Raw genomic sequence first — 24,158 nt, 5'->3', positions numbered from 1 at the left:
TGGGGTTAGGGGGTTCGATCCCCCTAAATATTTGACCGACTGGCAAAAACGTAACAAAACTGAATATAAACAAATTTTTGATGCATTTTTTAAAGTTTTTTTGTACACCCCTCCCCCCCCCCGAAAAAAAAATCCTGGATACGACCCTGCTCACACCATAAATTTACACCCCACCCTTTAGCGTTCGGTATGTGTGCAGCTTTCACTAACTACTATAATTAAGGCACTTATATTAAGAAGCAAGACGGCCCTCTGCTTTCGAACATAATTGGTTCCTGAACCGTTCGAATTTTGAAATATTCAAAAATAGAAACAAAAACATATCTAAAGAATATTATATTTTAAGCTGTCTAATAAAATGTAAAATAATAAGTTAACAAGACATGTTTTAGTGCTTTCAGATGTTTTCTTTAAGTACTTTGTTGAACATAGGTATTTTCAATTCTTGATGACTAATCCGTAACTTCTTTTTCAATCTCCAAACATACTTGATTTTTCTTTTATACTTTACCAAATTATTAGCGTTCGAAATTGTGAACTTTTCGCTAGCAGAGGGCTGCATGTAAACAATTTTTTTTTTCATGTGTCTAGAAGCCAAATGAACTATTAAAAGTGGCAAACACTAAGTGTTTTGGTAGAATTCATGACACTTTTTTTCAAACTTTTAGCATAAGAAACATGGTCTCACGATGAGCTTGTAGAAACAATATTAGTAGTAGTTTTTAGAACCACGAGTCCTCTGTGAGGGGAGGGCTGCGTCCACTAAGTTCAACGGGAATAGACACACTGAAGCACATAAGAGAGCAGGCGAATTTCATTTGCATACTGGTTATCATAAAGAACAGATTGAGTATGTATTACAACATGCTTATACATAGTATCTCACCTAAGGCTGTTAAAAAGACCCCTCCTCCCGCGAGATTTTTAATTTGGAATTTAAAATAGAAATGAGGATATTGAATCTGATTTGACCCTCCACATCGTTGAAAATCGAGAACCTCCTCCATGGCCCAACACCCCCCCCCCCCACAAAAAAAACTTATTAACGATATTTTATTCCAAAAATTACGGGACCTGACCCCTGGTCCTCCCTCCATGCCCCCTACCAAAAAAGTTATTAAAGATATTCTATTTCTATATAATTTGGAATAGTAGGTTTTAGACTTTTACAGCGAGAGAAGGAGGCAAAACCCAAACTCCTGTTCATAGTGATATTTGTTGATTTCAAGCATGAGTTGAGATACTTTAATATCTCACCTAAAGCTGTTAAAAAGACCCCCCCCCCCCCGCCCGCGAGATTTTTAAGCGCTATTCCTCCGTGAACTAATACAATGATAAGATGTTATACGTAGTTTAGAATAAATACACTAGCAAGGGGAAAACTATGTCTATAATCAATAGGTATTTTAATAATACGAAGGATTTTCTTCGAAAATCCCCAACTACTGAAGAGAAAATGAATTAGTCTGACGCTCGCTCGTTACAAAAGAAGCTTTGTTTATTTTGGGAGGTCAATCTCCTAATCTAATGAAATATGGTTAACACTATTCTTAACGGATGGACAAGTGACAAATTATAAATCAGGCTACTGATACAAGTAACGGTCTAAACTGCATAAAATATACCATCCTAAGTAGGCACGTACATTTTGAAGGGAGTCAGTCTTTTTTGGAGGACATATATTTTTGAAAAACGTCAAAAAATTGGCTGATTATTCAGAAATATAAAAATTAAATTATACATATCCCGAGGTCTCAGGGAACGGGGAAGGGTAAAATAATCAGGTAAACAGGACGTTATCAGCAGAGTATGAGCGAAATGAGTGCGCCGAGGTACTGGCTTCAAGCTAATTTGGCCAGAAAAAATGCATTCACATAATGATAGCCAGTCAAACGCAACCTTCTTTAATTGCGATCAGACTTCCTGATATGATCTTTAAAGGCCTTACATATTGAAAGAAAAACTAGACTAAAGCCAATAATTGCTTTATTATAAACAGTAGCTGTGACTTACTGATAAATATCATTTACTTTTTAAATCGAACCAGGAATACTTTGCGAGATAAATTGTTCTAAACAGAAATGACTGTAAGAGAACCCAATATTCAAACCTGTTTCGAAAACGACAAACTGGATTTTACAGACATATGCGTAATTTGAGGGAACAAGATATGGCAGTAACCCCCTTCCACCTAGACAAGAGATTATTCTCACCCAATTAAAAAAATACTAAAAGCTCATGGCACCCTCCCCTTAGAAAATCTGCAACCTCAAATTTACAGGAATGTTCCGATAGATGACGGCAAATTTGCCACCCTTCCTAGAAGAACGGCTGTTAACCCCCCCCCCCTCTTATCCTTCCAACCGTCCAAGAAACATATTAACGAACATTCATGATTAAAGTTTAAATACTGAGTTACGTCAAATTTGAATATAAAGAAGAGAGCAGCCATTATACATTTGACAGCACCAAACAATCACTTCCATCATTTTCAGACATAAAAGTGACATTTCTTTTTGTCAGCAGATGTCTAAATCGTGACGAAAAGCGGGTGAAATATCGTCGTTTTGATATAAATAAAAAAATTCTTAAGTCGCTTTTTAAACGCAGTCAGTGAAGCAAAAATCAATTTTGACTTGTTGCATGTCTTAACAAGGATGTTTTGCTACCCCACAAGTATTTCTCATGACAGGTAAGTAGGCGATAAATGTTGCTTCCAAAACGTTTCAACACGGCATGTCAACTGGAATTGACAGTATTTCCCATAAGTGAAAGTGGCATTGAGGGTGAATCATTTTCGACGATTTCATTTTTACGCCTCTTCGCATGCATAATGTCTAAAAAACAGGATTTTTTTCGAGTCGTGTTCGGGTACTGGTGTAGGAATATGGACTTCAGGCCCTCGTTCCCCATGACATATCATGATGTTTAAGATCTCCCCCTTATTCAAAAATATATTTTTCTTAAGGTTTCCAGGGACTACATTTAGGCCCTAGGGATCATTGATCAGTCCCAGGAGTTGTGTTTTATTTGTGTGTTTATATTGAATAAAGTCAAAGTTCAAGTTCCTGTCTTTCCGTTTATTTCAAGTACCCTCCCTCGAACGTTGTACCCCCTCCAAAAAAAATCCTTGCGCATGTACTTGACTGCTTGGTTAGTTCTGTTCAAAGGCTGGTAACTCACACAGTTGTATACAAATTAATTTCAGCTGGATTTGGTTAATGGTTTTTAAATAGTCTAAATAGCATAAAAGTTTAATAGTTTTTAAATAGTACAGGAAAACAATATTTTATAGTTGAAAGCCGCACTTAAATACTACATTTCAACAGAGTCGCCACTTAAACTAGGCACTTATTATCGAAGGGATAGTTAATGTTAGCAATATCTAATTTTTCTCAAAAATGGGACTATTTTTTTCAGAAAATTGGCATACTGCCATTTTCCGGTACGAAAAAGCAGAATAGGTCACGAATTTGGGACAATTCATTTTCCCCTCCCAGTTCCCTTAATATTTTCCATAAATCGCCTGCTGACTGAAATTAGAGATCCCTAAAGGTCAAAACCATTTGACCCCCCCCCCCCCCCCACACACACACAAAAAAAAAGATGTTTGTCCAACTCGTAAAAACGTAACAAAAATAAATATAAACAAATTTTCTATGTGTTTTTCTGAAGTTTTTTTGCCCCCCCCCGTAAAATCCTTTGGTAGCCCCCCCCCCCCCCGAAAAAGATCCTGGATACGGTCCTGCTCACAACTTTGCAAAAGTTTGTTTAGGGCCTTAAATCTTGGAATAAACGGTTTTCATTTGAGTGACGTCACAAATACTAAGACGTCCAATGCCCTAACGGTTTTACTTTTTACAGCAAATAAAGTAAAATAAAATTAAGGTTCTTTTGCGAAAGAGATTTGAAGAAATACTGTCTTTCTTTTCACCGAGCGAAGCTAGGTTCCCCGTTGCTTATAAGCCAGCAAGAGGACAAGTAAGCTTGAAAACCAAATTCAACCTACCAGAATAGGATTGAAACCAGCTTCTTCGGTTCCCTCGATTTTATGGTGGTTAAGAATTCGAAGCAACGAATCTCCTAGCTGAATCAGCATAGACAAATGAGACCTAGATCCGACACTTTTTTCAGGAATTACTGAATATATTCCTCCGGTTTCTGATGCAATATAAGCGAGTCCTTCTGGGTTTCCAGCATATGATATGATACTGATTTTAACCCTTTTAGATTTGGCTAAGACGAGCGCTGATGATATGTCACTGTTGTTGATTCCGGTGGTAATGACAATGATAGTGTTGCCCAGTGCTGTCCCAGAAGATTCGAAGATCTGAAAAAAATAAAGTTGAGATAAATACTAGAAGTTTTACAAAATTAGAACAGAGAAACAAAGGTTTTATTACAAAAAAATATTTTGACTCAAAAACCTTTCTCTCTATTTGCTGGCTCAAAATTTTACAATACAGATCCAATCACGCCTTGTTTTATTTTTACAAAAATAAACCAATAGAATGAGCACACTTTAACAAGGAAATATAGAACAGCAATCCCTCTTTTTCCATTCAACTACAATAACAACCAATATATCATTTCCCAGTCACTGTAGTTAATCATTAATTGGATTTTCATCATTAATGTTATCTTTGATTGTGTTTTCTTATGGTTCATTGGTTCTTTATTATTAATTAATTAAAAAAACTTTTTGTACAAAATAAGTTTTTCAAAGTAAAGAACCCCATTAAACAAAAAAAGAGCAAAAATAAAATAAAATAATCTACCAAGCGTGAAACTACCACAAATCAGCATCGATAAATAAAAGAAACCTAAAACGAACAGAAATTACAATAAATAACCGAGTCAAACTCAAAACGAGCTGAAATTAACATAAGTTGGGCGCAAAGCCCATATGCCTTCCCAAGACCAGAACAAAATTTGCACTTTACTGAAAAAATACAAATGGATGTGCATTGTCAGTTTAATATACATATACTGATATTTAGTAATCAAAATGTTAATATTATTTGATTTATTAAATTTATAAAATTAAAAACATTTATATTTTTTCAGTAAAGTGCAAATTTTGTTCTGGCCTTGGGAAGGCATAGGGGCTTTACGCCCAACTTATATAATTTCTAATAAATAAATTCGATACGAAGTACCCGGGTATGGAGAAAAAAAAAAAAAACACACAATGTGCCCACATCGTTCTTTACTTAGGCAGCGTGATTTCTTTTTACTTTGTTATGACTGTGTTTAGCACTAAACAAATAAAATTTAAATACACCAAACAGAATTGAATTGGACAACAACTTAAAGCAGGCCAAAGTTGGAATATCATTAAATTAGTGGGAGACCAGAAGACTGTAGCAGCGTATGGTTTCATTCATGAAAGCCCCGAGCCAGAGCTTTTTGATTTTCGACCAGGAACATACATCGGAGGGTGGCCTCAGGGACTACCCCTCTCCCCCAAAAATCATGAAATTTCCTGGATTCCTACTCCTCATTCAAATCCCCCCCCCAAAAGGTACTTGTCTGTTTAATGGAACGCACTCAATAAGTGAAGTTAAGTTAATCCTAATGAAATATACCAAAACATTATGATAATATAATGCTATAGAAACAAAATTATGGAAAGCGACCGCACAGAAAGCATTATATTAAATGCCAAACCCAACCTAACCCCTAACCACTTACACATTAAATATTTAATAAAAATATGGTACTTATGTATTATAGCGGCAACACTCGAGAAGTGAAATTAGGTTAATCCTAATGAAATTATACCAAAACATGATGAAAATGTAATACTTTAGAAACAAATCAGGGCTACATATTTGCACACTAGAGGGAGGGGTGGTAAATTATAGTGGGTCTGTATGCAAAATGTACTAGCTAAAATTATTCTGCAAGTACCAAAAATATACATATATCGTAGTTATCTCACTCAAAATAAGCAAATCAAAACCAATCCAAGAAGGGAAACCGGTTTCTGTTAGATATTACAGAGTATAATTCATTAGTGCATTCCGTTTAACAGACAAGTGCCAAAAAACCCTATGAATGAGCCTGGTTTTCACTAAATCGATAATGGTTGAAGCTGGAACAACTACATGAAATCAGATGTCATGGTTCATCCCGACCACTTCATTTTGCCCCATTTTATCACTATTCCAGCAATGACCCCCCGCTCCAGTCAACCAGACAGGTTACAAATACTTTGGAACTAGCTTTATGGTACGGCTCATATCAATGGTACCATAAACAGTAGGAAGCCAACGCATTCCTTGCATGGTGTGACATAAGTTGAAGTAATTACTAGATTAGTGTAATTACAAGGACTTAGATGTTGCATCTCAAATATCATATTCCTAATTCCCACAGTTTTGACGACCAGAATGGGATTATATTATTCAACAAGCGCAACGAAGCAGTGCTTGGTTCTTGAAAACCGGATTTACACTTATCAATGGTTATAAATTTATTTCCGGATTACAAGATTTCGGTCATTTTCTGCTAGGTTCCCTTCTCTCAAACATTACTGTCAAAAACTTATTGGACTAATCCAAGCAGACAGCCTGATCAACGCCTAGATATGCAAACGGTCTCCGTCATGGGTATACACAGGTTCTAGGGGGGGGGGAGGTTGTAGACAACAAAAAAAAAAAATTTCTTTCCGATTTTTTCCTGGGGAATCCCAAGAAAGATCAATCCCCCTATCCCACCTCTGTGTAAAGATGATCATAGATGATCCTCAACGAAAATCACTCACAATAGAGGGTAGCTATATTTCTTTTGTAGTGATGTGGTGTGCTAACAAATATTGTAGCCAGCCAGTTTTTAAGAAACAAGGCTATCGATAGGGCCACTGACAGGGGATGGAAGTAGCAGTGGCGTAGCTACGGGACAAGGGGAACGGCTGTCCCAGGACGCAACCTCTGACGGCTGCCAAACTGAGTTGTCTTTGTTTTACTTATATAGTGGCAGTGATGGTAAGGATCGCAAAAACCAACATTATACTTGGGCGCTAAAATCCGTAGCTACGTCTCTGGGCAGGAGTGCCAGTCGTTTGAAACTACTAGAAATTGCACCCAATAACAAAAGTACATAAACAGATGGGATATTTTGAACCTCTGTTCCTCTCCTCTGCAAAGATCTCGAAAGGCCTGGGTTTAATTCTGGTATGTGATAATTCACATGTATTACAGCAAGAAGAGGGCCAGAGCCTAAATTCCCTCTTGTATCATTTAAGAGCAACAATACTTCTGCACAAGGGAGCCTAAAAGAGGCCTCAGAGTTTAAAACCCCTGTCATAAAACAATTTTCAAGGTAAACACAGATTTGCCAGTGAGCCCATCTGCATTGTTAATCGGACATGGAACACACGAGATTAACACCAAGAGACAGTTCAGAAAATTGAAATGTCTTTTGTCCCTCACTTGAACAGCATGAGGCGACTGTCTAATTTTCACGGAATGAAAATGCAGCTAACGCAGATGCTTGCTTCTGATATATCCTCAGAGCGTGTATAACTTCAAATTCCAGTTTCAGTAAACAGGCGCGAAAAAGGACGAAATGTCAAGCTGAGATTTTTATTCTCGCTAAGTCAAAATATTTTTTCATAGCACATGCTCCGATACTCGTTTAGATTTTTCATGATAGGTATCGGTACAAATTTGGCTACTTTTGAATGAAACAAAGGGCTACACGCTCCTTGTCTTCCTTGTTATCATTCATTCGTTTCTTTAGCATAAAAAAGTATATTGAGTACCAAGGACAGTGAAACGAAATTCGATAGTTTGAACTGATTAAGTAGAAAATTAAATAGTCACATGTATCTAGTATCTTTAAAAGTTAAGAATTAAATCTTTTGGCATCATATTTAACATTAAGAAACGTGTGTGCAATATCAGCAAAATATATGCTAAAAACATATGTCACCAAACAATTTTAGAAAATTTAGCCAGTAGTGCAAATTCACGAAAATGTGGAAGAGGGGCAAAGTGTATTGTTCAAAATCTAGGTAAGAGGCATTGTTTTTCGATCAAAAAAAATACCAAAAAAGACATTGGTAATTATTAAGAATCCGGTAAACACACGAGAAGTGGAGTTTCGTTAATGCTAATGAAATAAAACAAATAGGAAGAAAATATAATAGTTCAGAAACAAATTTAGGCTATACATTAGTACATTAGGGGGAGTCAGGGTAAAGTACAGCATATATTAAATACGTAACCTAACCTTGGTACCTTTTTTGCCCCTTCAACTCCAAAAAACTAAAGTTTAAATCCTTGTCATGGAGTGAGCAATAACTCACAAGGCAGCGAAAACCAGTTTTTCATATAGCATCTTTGAGATTTCGATGCGGTCTTTCCCGCGTGTTTACCGGATTCTTAATAAGTACCAAGACATTTTCAAATCTAGGGGGTCAAATATCCCCTATCCCAATCGACATCACCACTTGACTTTTCACGGACGAAAAGAGATCTCAAATTTAGCCATTTATTGTTGGCTAACTATTTTCATGATTCAGAGGCAACATGTATGAAGTTATTTTACTGCCCTAAAAACTTCATATTATGGAACAGCTATATATATATATATATATATATATATATATATATATATATATATATATATATATATATATATATATATATATATATATATATATATATATATATATATATATATATATAAAATCTAAATTGGGTATTTGACCTGAAATGGGTCTAAGAGCCAAAACATGTTTTTACGTTGATGTCTTTGGTACTTTTGAAAATGAACATCGTTAAGTCGTATGATTAAGTTGCTAAATATCGATATCCAGCAATTGTAACACTATTCATGAAGAAAAGACTTTTTATATCTTTCAGGAAAATGTTGCGACCCCTTATTTCTGTTTATCGCACTAGGCGTGTATAAAAACCGTCTATATATATATATATATATATATATAAAATCTAAATTGGGTATTTGACCTGAAATGGGTCTTAAGAGCCAAAACATGTTTTTACGTTGATGTCTTTGGTACTTTTGAAAATGAACATCGTTAAGTCGTATGATTAAGTTGCTAAATATCGATATCCAGCAATTGTAACACTATTCATGAAGAAAAGACTTTTTATATCTTTCAGGAAAATGTTGCGACCCCTTATTTCTGTTTATCGCACTAGGCGTGTATAAAAACCGTCGGCTGATACCATAATTTGTGCTGTAACCAATTTTACTGCGCTTTATACCTAGTATATGATAATGAATAAACATTTGGTGTACAAATAAAATTAAAAATTCTACACACAAATCTCTTGGCTGCCAAGACTTGCTAATTTGAGAAGAAATCTGAGCTAGATTGGCAGGTGGCCCGACAAGACTCAAGCAAAACCTTTCTTGTATTCAAAGGGTCATCCAGTAATAGAAGCAAGGCATCTACATTATTGAGAATGTAGCATAAAATACCAAAATCACAAGCAGGAGAAGGCAAGAGGGTAACTACTCCCCCCCCCCCCGAGATTAAAATCCATAGAAAGCAAAACATTAGAATATTATGAATAAAAAAAAGACCTCATTCTTAAACCCTCGTGTCAACCAGGAATCCAAACACGAGCACTCTTGCAAGAAAAAAAAATGTATTTTAAAATACAGGTTATGACAGAAGAGTTTTACGACCAAAATTACCCTTAATGGATGGTGTTCTATCCCCCCTTAACGCTTTTAATCGTAATGTTCAAGTGATGGCTTGCGCTTTATTGAAAAGAAAACTTTTGATGACCTCGCTGAGAGTTCAACTTTTTTTAAACCGAAAGAAATTTATCATCATCCTCCGTTGGGTATTTGTTTTAAACAAAAAGTGAGCAACCACTTGAACACCATGAGTAGAGAGGTTGAGGGGATGAAAGACCCCTAAATAGTATGTAAAATAAATTTGTTTCTAATTTTATTTATTTTAATTTATCATGTAAACATAGTTTTTTGCTTCTTCAATAAATAAGAGGTATTGAGTTTGTTTTTAATTTAATTTATGCTTGTTTTATTTTTTTTACGTCAATATATAGTTTTTAGTTTCTCCCATAAATGAAGGTTACCCTCATTTATGAGGGCGAGTCTGTCACTTTCACGGTTTCACCCCTATAATTGCTATTTTGCTATTAAAACTTGAAAATTCTAGGCAGAATATTTTTGTACTTATTGTTTTGATTTTAGGAAGTACAACAGGAAATGATTATCAGGGACTTATGTAGTAACGTTTTTCTTTGGAGGGGGGGCAATTAAAAAATTAATTGATAATTTAGAAAGGAAGTGTTCAGAAATAAACGAAAACGATTTCAGGAAGAGCCAGACCCCGAGGCTTCCCACCCTGGAAACATAGGGGTTTTCATCCAATAAAATGCATGTAAAGGAATATTTCATCTTATGATACAAGTTGATCGTCCACACATAGTTTACTTAATAAGTCGCTTAACCACGTACAGTAGACATAAGAGCAACTTTAAACTAAACTCTAAGAGTAAACCAAGCTTTAAGGTAAGGTAAACCAAACATTAAGAGAAAACAAAGTTGCGTATGCGACCTGGATAAACTTTCCACGGTAAGATTGATTTGGAGCCGCGCCCTCACAAAATCTAAGAATTGGCCGACAATGTGTAACCAACCCCGTTGAAACTATGATATTTAGCAGATTAGACCAGTCCTGTATATTTTCGCTGATCACCCTGAAATAGCTAGATTTTTCGACACTAGCTTCATCGTTAGAATGGCTATTAAGACTCAATTTCAAGTGGCGGCGTTGAATCTTGCACGATGCCTAAGAGACTAGTTAATCATATGTCAATATCAAAGAATCTCCCGGAGATTTCGCTACAGGGAGTCTAACCAGCTTTCTAGCCCCAGCAAGCCCTACAAGTTTTGGAGAGCACTAAAACTTTCATCTTCCATACTATATGGCACCTTGTTTTGGCGCCGTCAGAATATATTTATAAAATCGGATGGACCGATACCTTTTCTTTTAAGTCAGCTCTTAATCACCAATGTACGAGCATCCTATAGGTTTCTAGCGCTGGTGAGAAAATTGAAAATAATAATGGTTCCATTTTTTTTTTCAACATATGGCACTATGTTCTGGCGCTGTGTTATAATAGGGAAAAACTTATTTGTCGAATGATATTCTAGTTCCCACCCTTCGACAATTGCCGATTATTTTGGAAAGTAGCGTTAAACCCTTTGGAAATGGCGCCAGATCGAAAAATAATCACCTTCAGAATCATCATAGTCAAAACCCAAGATGGGGGGGGGATAAAAATTTCCCATACAGAAAAATAGAAAAAAGGGGATAAAACATTACAGTGCTATCAAGCTAAACATGATAATCGTTGATTTTTGAGATGGCGAATGGCAAAATTAGCTTGGTCCCGGTTAGACATAGACATAGACATAGGTTTATTAAGATCGAACAGCGTAGCCATGGCTAATTTATGTCGTCTTTACAACAATATGAGAAGAAAAAAAAAAAATACAAAGAACACTATAAAAACACTAACACGTGAATTCAAATAACACTAAGTCTTGTTGTATGCTTCAACGAAAAAGGGGACAAACGTGTTTTTGTAGCGGTTGGTCCTGCAGACAGGGGGTTGTAGCTTCGACTGGGATCTGGTTCTTTGGTTAACAGGAGCATCAGGTGGGAGGATCAGTCTGTGATGGGGCGAAGATAGCAGTGACTTGCCGAGGGACATGATCAGTGATAATCGTCTGTCGCTGAGAGATTCAAGGTTCAGTTCTTGCAAGAGTTTGTTGTAGTCGTCACTTCTGTTACCAACGATTATGTTAACAGCTCGTTTCTGCAAAGATTCAAGGTCATCGCAAAGGTAGTGGATGCTCTGGACAAAAGGTCCCCAGACAGCGACGGCATATTCGAGTAGAGGTCTCACATACGTAATATAGGCATTTTTTAGGCTTTGAGTGTCGCAGCCAAACCTGCGCATCAGGACTAGGGTCTGAAGTGATGCATTGCCAGCCTTAATAACCTTCTCCACGTGTTCGGTGAATGTGCAGTCCATCGATAATGTGACTCCGAGGATTTTTGCAGATGGGACAATAGGGAAAGGGACTTGTGGGTGTTCCATTATGGCAATTCTGATGGTAATTTCTTGAATCTGGTTTTTTTTTAGGAACTCCAGACTTATTTTTGAATGCTCAAAATTACTTTCCTGGTTGAAAATGTTTTTTAACGGATCTGGATAAATTATTTATTTGTGAATAATTATCAATTTGGATGCAGCCATCAATGCAATCATTGCAACATATTACGGGGAATACTAGGGTTTGCGACACACCAAAGAAACTCTATTTTTCACCACCTAAATAACCCCATGAACATCGCTATTGGCACTTTCTGGATCTTCCTGGAGAATCTCGGGAAAGTTTTTTTTTTTTTATTTGAGAAAACCTTAAAATAAAAGAAGTTTAGGGAGTAGAAAGCACGTTGGATTATTAGTATTTTTTTTTTCTGTGAGAAGGGACACTTGAAAAAATCAGACAAAATTATACAAAAATAAAAATACAAGAAATTAAGGATTTTGAGACATCTGGGCTTTCAGGCCCAAACACCTTCTACGCAGGCGCCTGGATACTACCTTCCTCAGTCCAACGTCTTTTTTTGTTAGTTTAAGAGTCGTAGCGGAGGAGACAGTCGAATTTCAGCAGAAGGACTTTCCAACTCTGTATATATTCCATCAAGTGCTATCAGCCACGTATGCAGGAATTTGTTTCGGGGGGGGGGCAAATCCTTCAAACCCATTATTCTGTGAGAAAAATCAGAAAATTATGGGAAAATGAAAAAAATCGGGAGATTTCGGGGGGGGGGGGCCGGAGCCCCCCCCCCCTGCGTACGTCCCTGAGTGCTATGCCTGACAATCCTTTGAGTTGGATTGTATCATTTGGTTTTCAAGATAACTTAAAGCATTTCATGTCATCGCTTGGAGACAGGACATAATATTATTATGTTTATTTATTTATCTGCTTGTATAATCAATGTTTTTGTCGCATCATCAACACCTCCAGGTCACAAATACAATGACAGTGTTTGCAAAATATGACTCCCAGATGATCTCTGTTTCGACTCTTGACAGATTCTTAATTCACCGTCCTGTTCTGAGATTAATAAGAAATTATAGCTTGGAAACAGAAGTTTCCTTCAAGATTAGACAAGAAGCGTGTTAAAGAAGAAGTAGAAGGCTAACCAAAATCCTATTTGGGGACAAAGCAGACCCAATTGTGGAATATAAAATTTTATAGTCATTACGTGGCTGAAAACTGCCAATCTATGTAATTGAAAACTCACAAAAGTAGCCCAAGTGGCCGATCTGTTAAATCTTTATGATAAATTATATAATTTTTCAAGTTCTGGGTAAAGGGATCTAGACATCCAAGCCCCCCCCTAATCACGACAGGAAAGCCGAAAAAAACTACCAGACTGAAACAAAATGTTGAACACTTCAGTGGCACCAATTCTCGACTATTTGGGGAAGGGGGGGGGGGATATATATGTTTAAATCTAGGAGAGAAAATATTCTCTTCAATTTCTTCAATAAAAATACCAAAAAAGGCCTCTTTAATGAAAATACCAACAGAAATGGTATTTATCAAAATCTAGCAGGAAGGAAGAGGGGACATAATCTAGGTAGGCAAATGCCCCAAGCCAATTGACGCCACTGCAACTGCTGTTAAGCCTAATTTCCTATTATAAGCAATAGCAGAGGATGAAATACACAGTTCAATTCTTTCATACCCCAACAGAGGGAATAGCTATCGCAGATTTTTTTTTACTTTTTAGAGAAACGCAGGAAAATGCATAAAAGTTTGAATATATATCCAAGTTTGTATGCAGGGTTTTTTTTTGAAGGGGGGGGGGGGTAGTAATGAAAAAAAACAGGGAGATAATAATAACAAACCAATTTCATTTGATAGTTTGAAAAAGGAGTGACCAGAACTTAAAAATAATTACGATTTTCAGGTGAAAGTGCGGCACCAACGCCCCTGCGTAAATCCTTATATCTATACTGAAAACGGATCTTCAGATGTAATAGCGTTAACAAACCCAAACTTAAAATCTTCTGGCATCCTCCATTCAGGATTTTTTCGGGGGGGGGGGGGGGTCACAAAAACATTTTTTTCGGTGGGCTTTTAAAAAAAACAAACTTCAAAAACTGCATAAAAAATCAGTTTATATTCATTTTTGCTACGTTTTTAAGCGTCGGATAAACATTTCGGGGGGGGGGGATTCAAAACCCCAACCCATCCATCACAAAGTTTATAACTTGGTTTGCTTACCCCTAGTAGTCTTCCAACCAGGCACATATACAGGCATTAATTCCAAGGAAGTAATAACGTATCAGTAGGGAGGGGGGACTTGGAAAATTAGAACTAAAATAGAAAATTTTTTACAAAAACATATATCAAATTTCAGGGACGTATACCATGTATAGCAAATTACAATTTATCGAATTATAGCTAAGATCAAGATTGCCAGTAGGAAGGAGGTTTGGTGAGAATAGCCAAAAAATCCCCCTCCCATGCATACATAATTGCTTCCAGTATTGCTTTTTTAATCTTTATTTATTTATTTTTACAGAGGCAGCTACTACCATTTTTCTCCTTACCTTTATAGCCTCTTCAACAGCACAACGTAAACATTTTTCCGGTTTGGAATCAGGAAAATCTGGAATTTTGGAAATCACTTGTTCACGAACAACTTCATTTGATAGTGGAATAGCCGCATTTGTTAATGCCGTTGCTTTTGTGGAGAAACTGACCAAGCCGACTTCAGTGCCGTTCGGCATATCTCTCAAAAGAAACCGACGAAGGCCCACTCTCACAAACTTCCAATTTTCCTGGGAAAAAATATAAATTTTACATTCACGCATTCAATGTGGGGTCGGAACAGGAATGAACTTACACAACAGTAACCACAGGCAGGTGTTAAGATATTTATTTCGTGGGAAGAGTCAGATCTGTGATAGCAGCAAAAACCTGTTAAGAGTTATACAAACTTTTCAAAAAAATATCAGAAACATATGAAAAATAACAATATTTTCAAATAAACAACAAAAAATATGTATATTTATGCTAAATGCTATCTCAGAAAGCAATCAATACTAAAGCAAACGTAGAATTGTTGACTTGGACAAGGTTAATGAAACTAAGTATGAAGTTATATATGCAGAAAAAAAAACTGCTTTCTGCCAACTCGGAGAGTTGTGGAGCAACATGGATTAAACCATTTTCTATAGAAATGTTTTAACATTTTTTACCAATTCTTCTGTAGATTTATATTTAAAATATGAGAAATATCCGATACAGCGGTGAACAAAGAAGTCACCTGGAGTAAGAGCCGTTCCTGGGGGGTGGGGGGACCGGGGCAGTTGCCCCAAGCACCATGGATTGGGGGGAGGGTGCCGCAGCTGGGGAATTGTCCATTTTGATCCAATTTTTCATTTTCATTAGGCTTGTTTTTTGCTTGTATTTGAGTCAGGTTTGGGATGCTGTACTTAATTTTCCCCCGGCGCCACTATCCCTAGGAATGGCTCGGCTTGGAGTTTAACAATAAAAGCAAAAATTAAACTAAGTTCAAGGGTTTATAGCGGCAGAGTTTCAAGAGGCCAAATCAGCGCGAAGGCCTGGAATAAGATTTTCCTTTTTACAGTTAATACTGCAAATTATGCCTCATTTTCACCAATAAAATGTGGATGTACTTTGGCGGGATAGTAAAAGAAATAGAAAATTATAAGACACGAATGTGAGTAGGTATTTTGGGCATATACATGTTTTAATAGGCTAATTATTTAATGTATATGCCTTCGTTTTTGATCATATTACGCTAATTTATACATCCATACATACCTTCAAAACGTTCTTTCTTAGAATGTTCAATATTCTAAGAAGTACCAACAAGCAAAACGATCTTCAAAGCTCTGACGCCTCAGTGACACCAAGCCTTGGGAATTTCGGATAGTCCCCTAACCCCCGTCCTCACCAGAAAGTTTGAAGGAGAAGGGCACTCAGGCACGTACACGAGCTATTTTTTAGTGTTCAATAATAGAAAATTGTCGTGAAGGGGGGGGGGTAAAAAATAAAAGCTACATTTTATTTTATAGTTTGAATAAGATGTGCCCGGAAATTCAAGAAAATTTGGGATTTCGTGGGGAGCCGAAACACCCTCCCCCCCCCCAAGTACATCGATAGCCTTACTACATATGATTGCTCGTAGATATGAGTACGTGGTGGTTGATTTTTTGCATAAAAAACATACAACCTTAATATTCAATAAATAGCAAATGTTAAAGTGAAGGTGCCGAAAGCTTTATCGGTAGTACTTTCGATAGTTTCATTTACTATGAGCGTATTACATTGTTTTTTGTTGCTTTTTTCTGCTTTTTTTACTACTTGAAAGAGCGGAATTTATCGTTCATATTTCTGATTTAGAGAAAAGCAATAAGGTGGAACCTTGATAGCTAGGCGTTTCCAAATACCTTTCAAGGATTTAAACTTTTTGTATAGTAGCAATCAGCAATAAACTATTTGAAAATAACAATTTCACTTTTGTATGAAAAATAATAAATATCTTTCCTTTCTGCAGTCTTTTCTTTTCTGCAGTTTGCTGATTTTTTTTTATTAACCTTTTTTTTATAATTTTTTGACTAATTCCTACGTTCAAATCCTTCAATATTAAACCTAAAAATAAAGTTTAAAGCAAAGACCAAGGAAACAATAAGAATATGACGTCAAAGAAGCATTTGAAAAAAATTAATGCAAGCTTGACTCTTTTTTCTTTCTTTTTTCAATCCCGCAAAATTCTCAATGTGGTCCAGATAAAAAGCGATCCATGTGGTTAGACAAGTACACAGCTTTTTCTTTGGAGGGAGGTAAACAGTAAAAAAATATTTATTTTGAACGAGAAATGCCCAGAAACATAAGACAATTTGGGATATCGGAGCAGAGCAGAGCACAAGCCCCCCCCCCCCCCCCAATTGTTAGCACCTTGGTGCAGTAACGAGCAATTTTTGGTTGTGTCAATACTAAGCCAAAATCCATTAATGTGTAAATATGAGTGAAAATGCAATACAACAATAAAAAAAAAAATAAAAAATTTCGGAGATTTCGAAAAACAAAGAAAAAAAAAATCTTGTCAGAATCAGACGAATGTTTGCCAATTTGGTGTAGAAAGTAATAAATAATTTTTCAAGCATTGTTTTTCTTATTTACCATTATCTATAATTTCCCATTTAGAGACAAACCTCAGGGCCTTGGGTCGTAAAAGCCTCGGGACAACTTATTTTGGGGTGCCAATCGGGGACGGGGTAGTTACACCCTCTAAATTTTGAAAAAGACTGTTTGAGGTATTTCTATTAAAAAAAATGTACCAACTCCTCCTACATCTTTACGAATTGAAGCCCCTGCAGTTCAGCGTGAAAGTAAAGTGGAAAAGCACGTATAACCAAAAGAAGAAGAAGAATTCATATAAATTGTATTTTTCTTACCTTTTCTTCCATAGAAGAAGATGAGTCGAGGGCAAGTACATAGCGACCTGAGCGTGGTTGTTTATAGGTAAAACTGACATTGGTAAACACCGGATCAAAACTGAAATAAAACAGAATCGAAAATGAGAAAACACCAACACGCAATGGTGTCGCCTTTATTTCCATTTAAACAAAATCAGCAATTATTAAAATGTTAAAAATAAGTTGTTGTTGCTGCTAAATGACATGCCTGCAGCCAGGAGACCAAGTGAATTTCCCCTCAAAGTGACTGAGGATCTTTACAAAAATCAATTTTAGAAAGAAATATGACAATATCAGGGAATTGCCAGGAACGTACGCAGTAAGGCCTGGAGTCCAAAAAATTTATGAACACTTCTTATCTGAATAAACTAATATTCTTTTTTACTTACCCCCCCCCCACAAAAAAAGTTTGAGTACGTGCTGGCTATGTGCACGAAATTGTGTTGGCGTTAAACAGCGATTCTTCACTAAATGTTCTCTGGGTCTGAACTCCATTCTATGTCCGTAGGTAAAAAATGTGTAAATTTTTTACCTAAGATTTTTGGAGATTTTTCTAAGATTTTTGGACAATTTTTTGGTTTCCAGTGTTGCGAGCACTATGGAATGTTTTTGGACATTTTTGATAACCATTTTAATGGTTTCAGTACGTAGGCGAACATTCCTACATTTGCGTTATGGCTCATTTCCGACAGAAGAATTTTTTATACCCTAAAGGTTCAAATTTCAAAGCGAAATTGATCCAAGTGACCACCTTAACGAAACAAGAGACTGGTGACATTGAAACAGTAAAACGCAAAAGGGACCAGTTGTTTTGACAACCAGTAAACCCATATGTGATCACAACCCAGCCCAAGATTATAAAACTGCCCGGTCAACCCAAAACAAGAAGACAAATCACCTACCTAAGAAGGTTGACTTAAAAAAATATACAGTTGCTGGAAAACTTGATAAAAAAAAATCAGATACAATTCTCATCAAAAATAAGGGCAATTGATGCTGTATGCTTTTGAATACAAGAGGCCCATGACCGATTGGAGCTTATGCGTAGGGGGCTGGGGAAACAAGGCCTCTTCCAGGCGAACCACGGGACAGGCTCAGTCCCCTCCCCAAGAAACATAGTCACACATGAACATGTTGGCGATGCATGTTTGATATTTTGAAGGTAGAAAAGATAAAGTTCAAAACAGATTGTCGATTACTGCAGCTAAAATAGCAATGGGCGTGGTTCAAGACTTTGGATTTTACAAAGCTTTGATATTTATGGCACCAACCCTTTCAGCATTTATCAATTAAGCACATGCTGTAATAAAAACAATTTTTAATATATCTTGATAACTATATAAGGAACTTCGCTTAGATTTTCATATAGATAGAAACAAAAATGGTTTATCAAGCTCCAAGTGCTGAACTGAATTGCGTCTTACCGGATGTTGGCGATTTAGTAGGGTCATGAACAACAAAAGAAATGGTGGCCGGTGTTTATTCCCCCCCCCTGAGGAAAATATCCCCCGATAAATACCCCCGTGGAAAATAAGGCTTTCCAAATTTGAGAACTTCATTTAAGTTGTATTTTTTTAATTTACGCAGGGGGAAGGAGTCAGTCTATTGTTTGGCCACTCACTCACGTTTACGCTGTGTAAAACTCGAGAACAAACCGGTTTCTTCGTTAGTTTTTTTTTTCAGCTTAGCGCGAGACAAGACAGACAAGTGACGGAATATATGGGAAATATATAATTTGGGCTATATATTTGCACATAAGGGAGGGGGGGGGGTAAAGTATTTGGACAGTTTGAAGTCAGAAAACAATTCTTTCTAGGTATATGACCACCAAAAAATTACAGAAGAATAGCGATGTATCTGGAAATTTTGTTGGCTGAAAAAAAAACCGTATAAAGTAAATGTAAGGTTTCATTTAAGTGTTTTTCCAAGTGTTAGGTTTTTTTTTCGATGACCGTTTTTCCAAGTATTAAGTACTATTATTAGATTAATGTAGTGTTTCATTTAAGTGTTTTATGATGATCGTTGATCAAAGTTTATGCTATTTGTGCCTTTCATTTATGTTATTTTACTGTGTTCATGGCCGTATATTTGGCTTTAAAATACAGTTATCTATCTATCTGTCTAATATGCAGAATAATTGTACCAAACACATTTTGCATACAGACCCGCTATACTTTATCCCTCCCCCCCCCCCGAATGTGCAAATATATAACCCAAATTTATTTCTAAAGTAACGAAGAAACTAAAGAAAAACCGGTGTTTGTTCTCGAATTTTACACAGCGTAAACTTGAGTGAGAGGCGCATAATACACAAGTACCAAAATTCCTTCTCCCTACGGAAATTAAAAAAAAACAAATATAATTCTCAAATTTGGAAAGCCTTATTTTCCACGGGGGTATTTTCTGTGGGGGGCATTTTCTGGGGGTATTTCCCTCGGGGGGTGGGGTATTTTCCGGGGGGGGGCAAACGCCTAGAACCGAAAGAAATATACTTTAGAAGATATTTCAAATAGCAAAGAAATAACAACAAAAATCTCATAATTCGAGTCATCTCTGTTGTCAAAAAATTATTAAAACAGAGTTGGGTCTTTGTTTTCACCCTTTCACATGGTAAAACTTTTGGATTGTTACTTTGCAATCTAAAATTGTCAATACCACGAGTGTATAAAGAGGAGAGGAGGATGTAATTATATCCTAGTTAAAAAGGGCCATTTTCAAACAAAATTCACGCTTAAATATTTTTTTTTTCTTGTACGAGAAAAATGATTACCAACTCAATTTAGAGCTTTAGAGCTGTCAATTTAGAGCTGTCAAAAAGACCTAAAATCTGGCAACCCCTAATACAACCTTGAGGAGCACCAGTTCTTACAGAAACAGAGTTGTCGGCTCTTCTACACTTTCAGATAATCTACAAGGGATTCTCCAAGATCAATATGCAGAACCATATCTGTTGACCAATTTTAAATCACGTTCACAGACGGACGAGCACCTTTAAGCTGACAAAACTATGATAACTCAAAATTAAGCATAACAAAATAATGCAAAGGAAAAGATACAGACCTATTTGGAAAATACCCTAGAAACTGGTAAACTCTACTACAACCCTGAGGAACACCACCTTCTAGAGAAAATGAAGAAAATAGTGAATCTTAATTATGATATATTATAAAAAGGATTCCACGGGAAACAAGAATAACTGTTAGCATAATATTCCAAATCAATATTTTTTTCTAAATACACAAATGGTTAATTTTTCATCTTTGATCTGAAATCAAACTTACTTTGTACTAAAGTCCGGATGGCTAAAAATAACATCTTTTGTACTTCTTCCTTGACATAGGATGTTGTGCTTTGTTGGGGGCAAATCTTTATGAGTAGTAGAATCACAAAATTCAGTGGCGTTGGGTAAGAAATGCATATACATTAGGGAAGTTCTTACGTCACTATTGTTTTCCATTGAAGGTCTGAATTGGCAATCCCTGTTCTTTGGGTCACAGCCGTTCAAGCTGAAAAAACACACATTCTCCATTATATTTAATCCCTCAATAATATTTCATAATTCTTGCCATACGGAACAGTTTTTACTCAAGCCATGTCCATGTGGTTGCCACGGACAACCAGCTAAACCGTTTAATTACAAATAGCTAATAATACAGAATCTCTAAAAAAGGCTACCACATATTTGAGAATTGTTCAAGCCATAATCTGATTAATTAACTAAGAAATCAATTGATTAATAATCAAATTAATTGACTAATTTAATTAAGTCTCGATAAACTTATTAATTCAATCAATTAGATAAATCAATTATATCTTAATTAAATAGTTAATTAATGGGTCTCTCCTACTTGGTTCCACAAGAAGTTTAACCACATCCAAAGATTCAATTGTGATAACTACAATGACTTGAAAAAAAAACAAAGGTCTTAAATAACTTATAACACATGCTTGATATACTTTTCGAGGGTAATATTTAACATAGCCTACACAAACTTCTCCCAAGACCAGGACTGAAATCCCATGATGTTAGGGAAAATATCAGTGAGTTGCAATCCTGTTTGGTACGAGGCAAATGTGTCTTTACGAGATTAACCAGTGCCAAGCTTGGAATAGATCTGTCCTGCTCGGCACAATTCTACCACGCTTGTGCGAACCACCTAGGGACGATTTATGAATGTCGGCTACCCCTAAACTCCCCTACAAGTTTCCTGAACACGTCCTTAGGGTGAAATAATGGCACTGGACTAGAGAATTCTAAGTGACATTAAGCCAATGCCGGCCTTTTATATTAGTCACTTCACTTGGTCTGTAGCATACACACCAAAGTTTATATAATTTATATAGCCAATACTTTGTTTTTAAGGGCTACTAACAACAGATGTCCGAATTATGTTTTAAGACTTGAAACATAGCGTGATGAACAAACAATAAATTCATATTATGACTCTTATTGAATATAATTACTAGACGTTAAAAGAAGGCCGAAGAAAACTGGGCATTTTAGATCAACACTAGTTAACCAGAAACCACGGTTCAGAAGGTCTAGGCTATGACTGCTTTCAGAAGCAATATTAGCTAATAATTTTCAGCAAGTAGGATTAAATGACAAAGCGATGGGTCATTATGTACACCAGAAGATTCCGTTTTTTATTTGAATTGTTCAACATATTTAGTAAGTGTTGCCTTATCAAAAAAAATTCTAGGTTCAAATATTAAATCGGCCCAAAAGCCAGGCACTTGAGCAGGAATTTTTACTAGAGGGGGGGGGGGGAAGGGAGCAACAAAAAATGCTAATTTTATTTGATGACTTGAATATAAACTGTTCAGAAAGTCGGAAAAATCTAGGATTTCGGGAGAGGTGGGCGACGAGGCCCCCTTACGTACGTCCCTGCCTAACAAAATGATCAGTATGGCATGATCACTTTGAACGGCATAGACAACCCTGAGTTTTTCTGGATAAGTCTGCAAATGCATAAATCAGTGGGCCTCCCGCAGGGTGAGGCCTTTGAACCGAAAACAATTCAACGTAATTAATTGAAATCGTCTTCCTTTCCTGTACCTTCAAGGATGCTCGAAGTAGAAGAACACATAACCGGCATAATACTTAAGTCATATTTGGAAGGAAAAGTTTTTTTTTCGTTTTAAACATTTGTCTGGTCTAAAGAGGGCAACAGCCGTCTCATACATATCAGGTTGAACTTTTTGGGCTTAAAACTCTAGAATCTTAAGGTTGTTTCTATAAATTCAAAATAAAAAGCCTTTTATCTCTTGCTTGACGAGGCAACCAGCTTTCCCCAAAAATTGGCCCCTAAAAAATAATCTAACATACATCCTTGCATCAGAGTTACAAGAGATGAGTGCATAACCATGATTCGGAGGTACAGGGAAGATGGTTGGAGGCTGAGAACGTAAAATGTGAGGGCAGAGGACGTGGAAACAGAATACTAATCGCGTACATACACAACAAACAGCATGCTAGTCGATGATATAATAAACATTCTACATAAGTAAAATTAAGGACAAGATCGGATTTAGTTGCTGCCAGGTTAAAATATAGATTCAATCGAGGACGTGAATAAGCATTTCTGGGTAATTTAAGGGGTCGTATCCCATTTTAATTAACCATGCACTCAGCAAATAAAGCCTAATAATTTCTTCGATTTTAGGCATTAAATGGGCCAAGCCTGGTTCGGCCACGACCAAAAATGGCTACTAAGCTATACACAGTTCTTTGACCTCTAATACGCAGCACGTAATAATCGTATTGTTAGTTGAGCTCCTGTGTACTTCAAGATTTTACAGAGCTAGTAAAATTTACGATTTAACAAATAATAAAAATCCAAAAATATTTCATGTAGCCTAGTTGCTGTATGAAGAAGGTTTTATCATAGCAGAAATTAACAAAAGTTGGGCGCAAAACCCCTATGCCTTCTCAAGGCCAGAACAAAATTTACACTTTACTGAAAAAATACAAATGAATGTACATTGTCAGTTTAATATACATATACTGATATTTAGTAATCAAAATGTTAACATTTTTTGATTTATTAAAGTTATAAAAGTAAAAACATTTATAATTTTTCAGTAAAGTCCATATTGTGTTCTGGCCTTGGGAAGGCATAGGGGTTTTGCACCCAACTTATGTTAATTTCTGCTCGTTATGAGTTTCATTTATTTATCGATGCTGATTTGTGGTAGTTTCATGCATGGTAGATTATTTGATTTTATTTTTGCTCATTTTATGTTTAATGGAGTTCTTTACTTTTCTTTGAAAAACTTATTTTTTTTAAAAAGTTTTTTTAAATTAATTAAAAGAAATGAACACTTTAACAACAAACCCGAAGCTTATAAACTTGTATGGGTAAACATCACCCTTTACAAAAACCATACATACATAATCCCTAATAGCCATCCTTTTTCCCTCCCCCCTAAAAACAACAACAAATACATAAGTAAACAAAAATAAAATAACTAAATATATAATAAATATTCACGACCTAGCTGAATTCGAAGACACAAAATGGAAAATCATTAATCTACTCTATCTCCTCCCCCCCTCCTAAAAAAAAAAAAACTAAAAAAAATAATTTAATTTAAACAATGTAG

The 24,158-nt window shown here is 36.1% G+C and overlaps 1 protein-coding gene across 1 annotated transcript in view; it reads right to left on the bottom strand.

Moving 5' to 3' along the window:
- Nucleotides 1–24,158, bottom strand: part of LOC148954794 (calcium-activated chloride channel regulator 4A-like) — a 112,114-nt gene that overhangs the window by 33,737 nt on the left and 54,219 nt on the right. The window contains exons 4-7 of the mRNA XM_089098641.1: nt 20,834–21,058; nt 17,532–17,631; nt 14,655–14,885; nt 4,010–4,330 (exon numbers count right to left, since the gene is read on the bottom strand). Of these exons, the coding sequence (XP_088954767.1) occupies nt 4,010–4,330; nt 14,655–14,885; nt 17,532–17,631; nt 20,834–21,058 (877 nt within the window). The remainder of the gene's footprint in view (nt 1–4,009; nt 4,331–14,654; nt 14,886–17,531; nt 17,632–20,833; nt 21,059–24,158) is intronic.

This window comes from Artemia sp. Qi Xiang Cuo, chromosome 2 (assembly GCF_049724085.1).
Source record: "Artemia sp. Qi Xiang Cuo chromosome 2, ASM4972408v1, whole genome shotgun sequence".
NCBI classification, from domain to species: domain Eukaryota; kingdom Metazoa; phylum Arthropoda; class Branchiopoda; order Anostraca; family Artemiidae; genus Artemia; species Artemia sp. Qi Xiang Cuo.
This window is presented reverse-complemented; position numbering and strand designations above follow the sequence as displayed.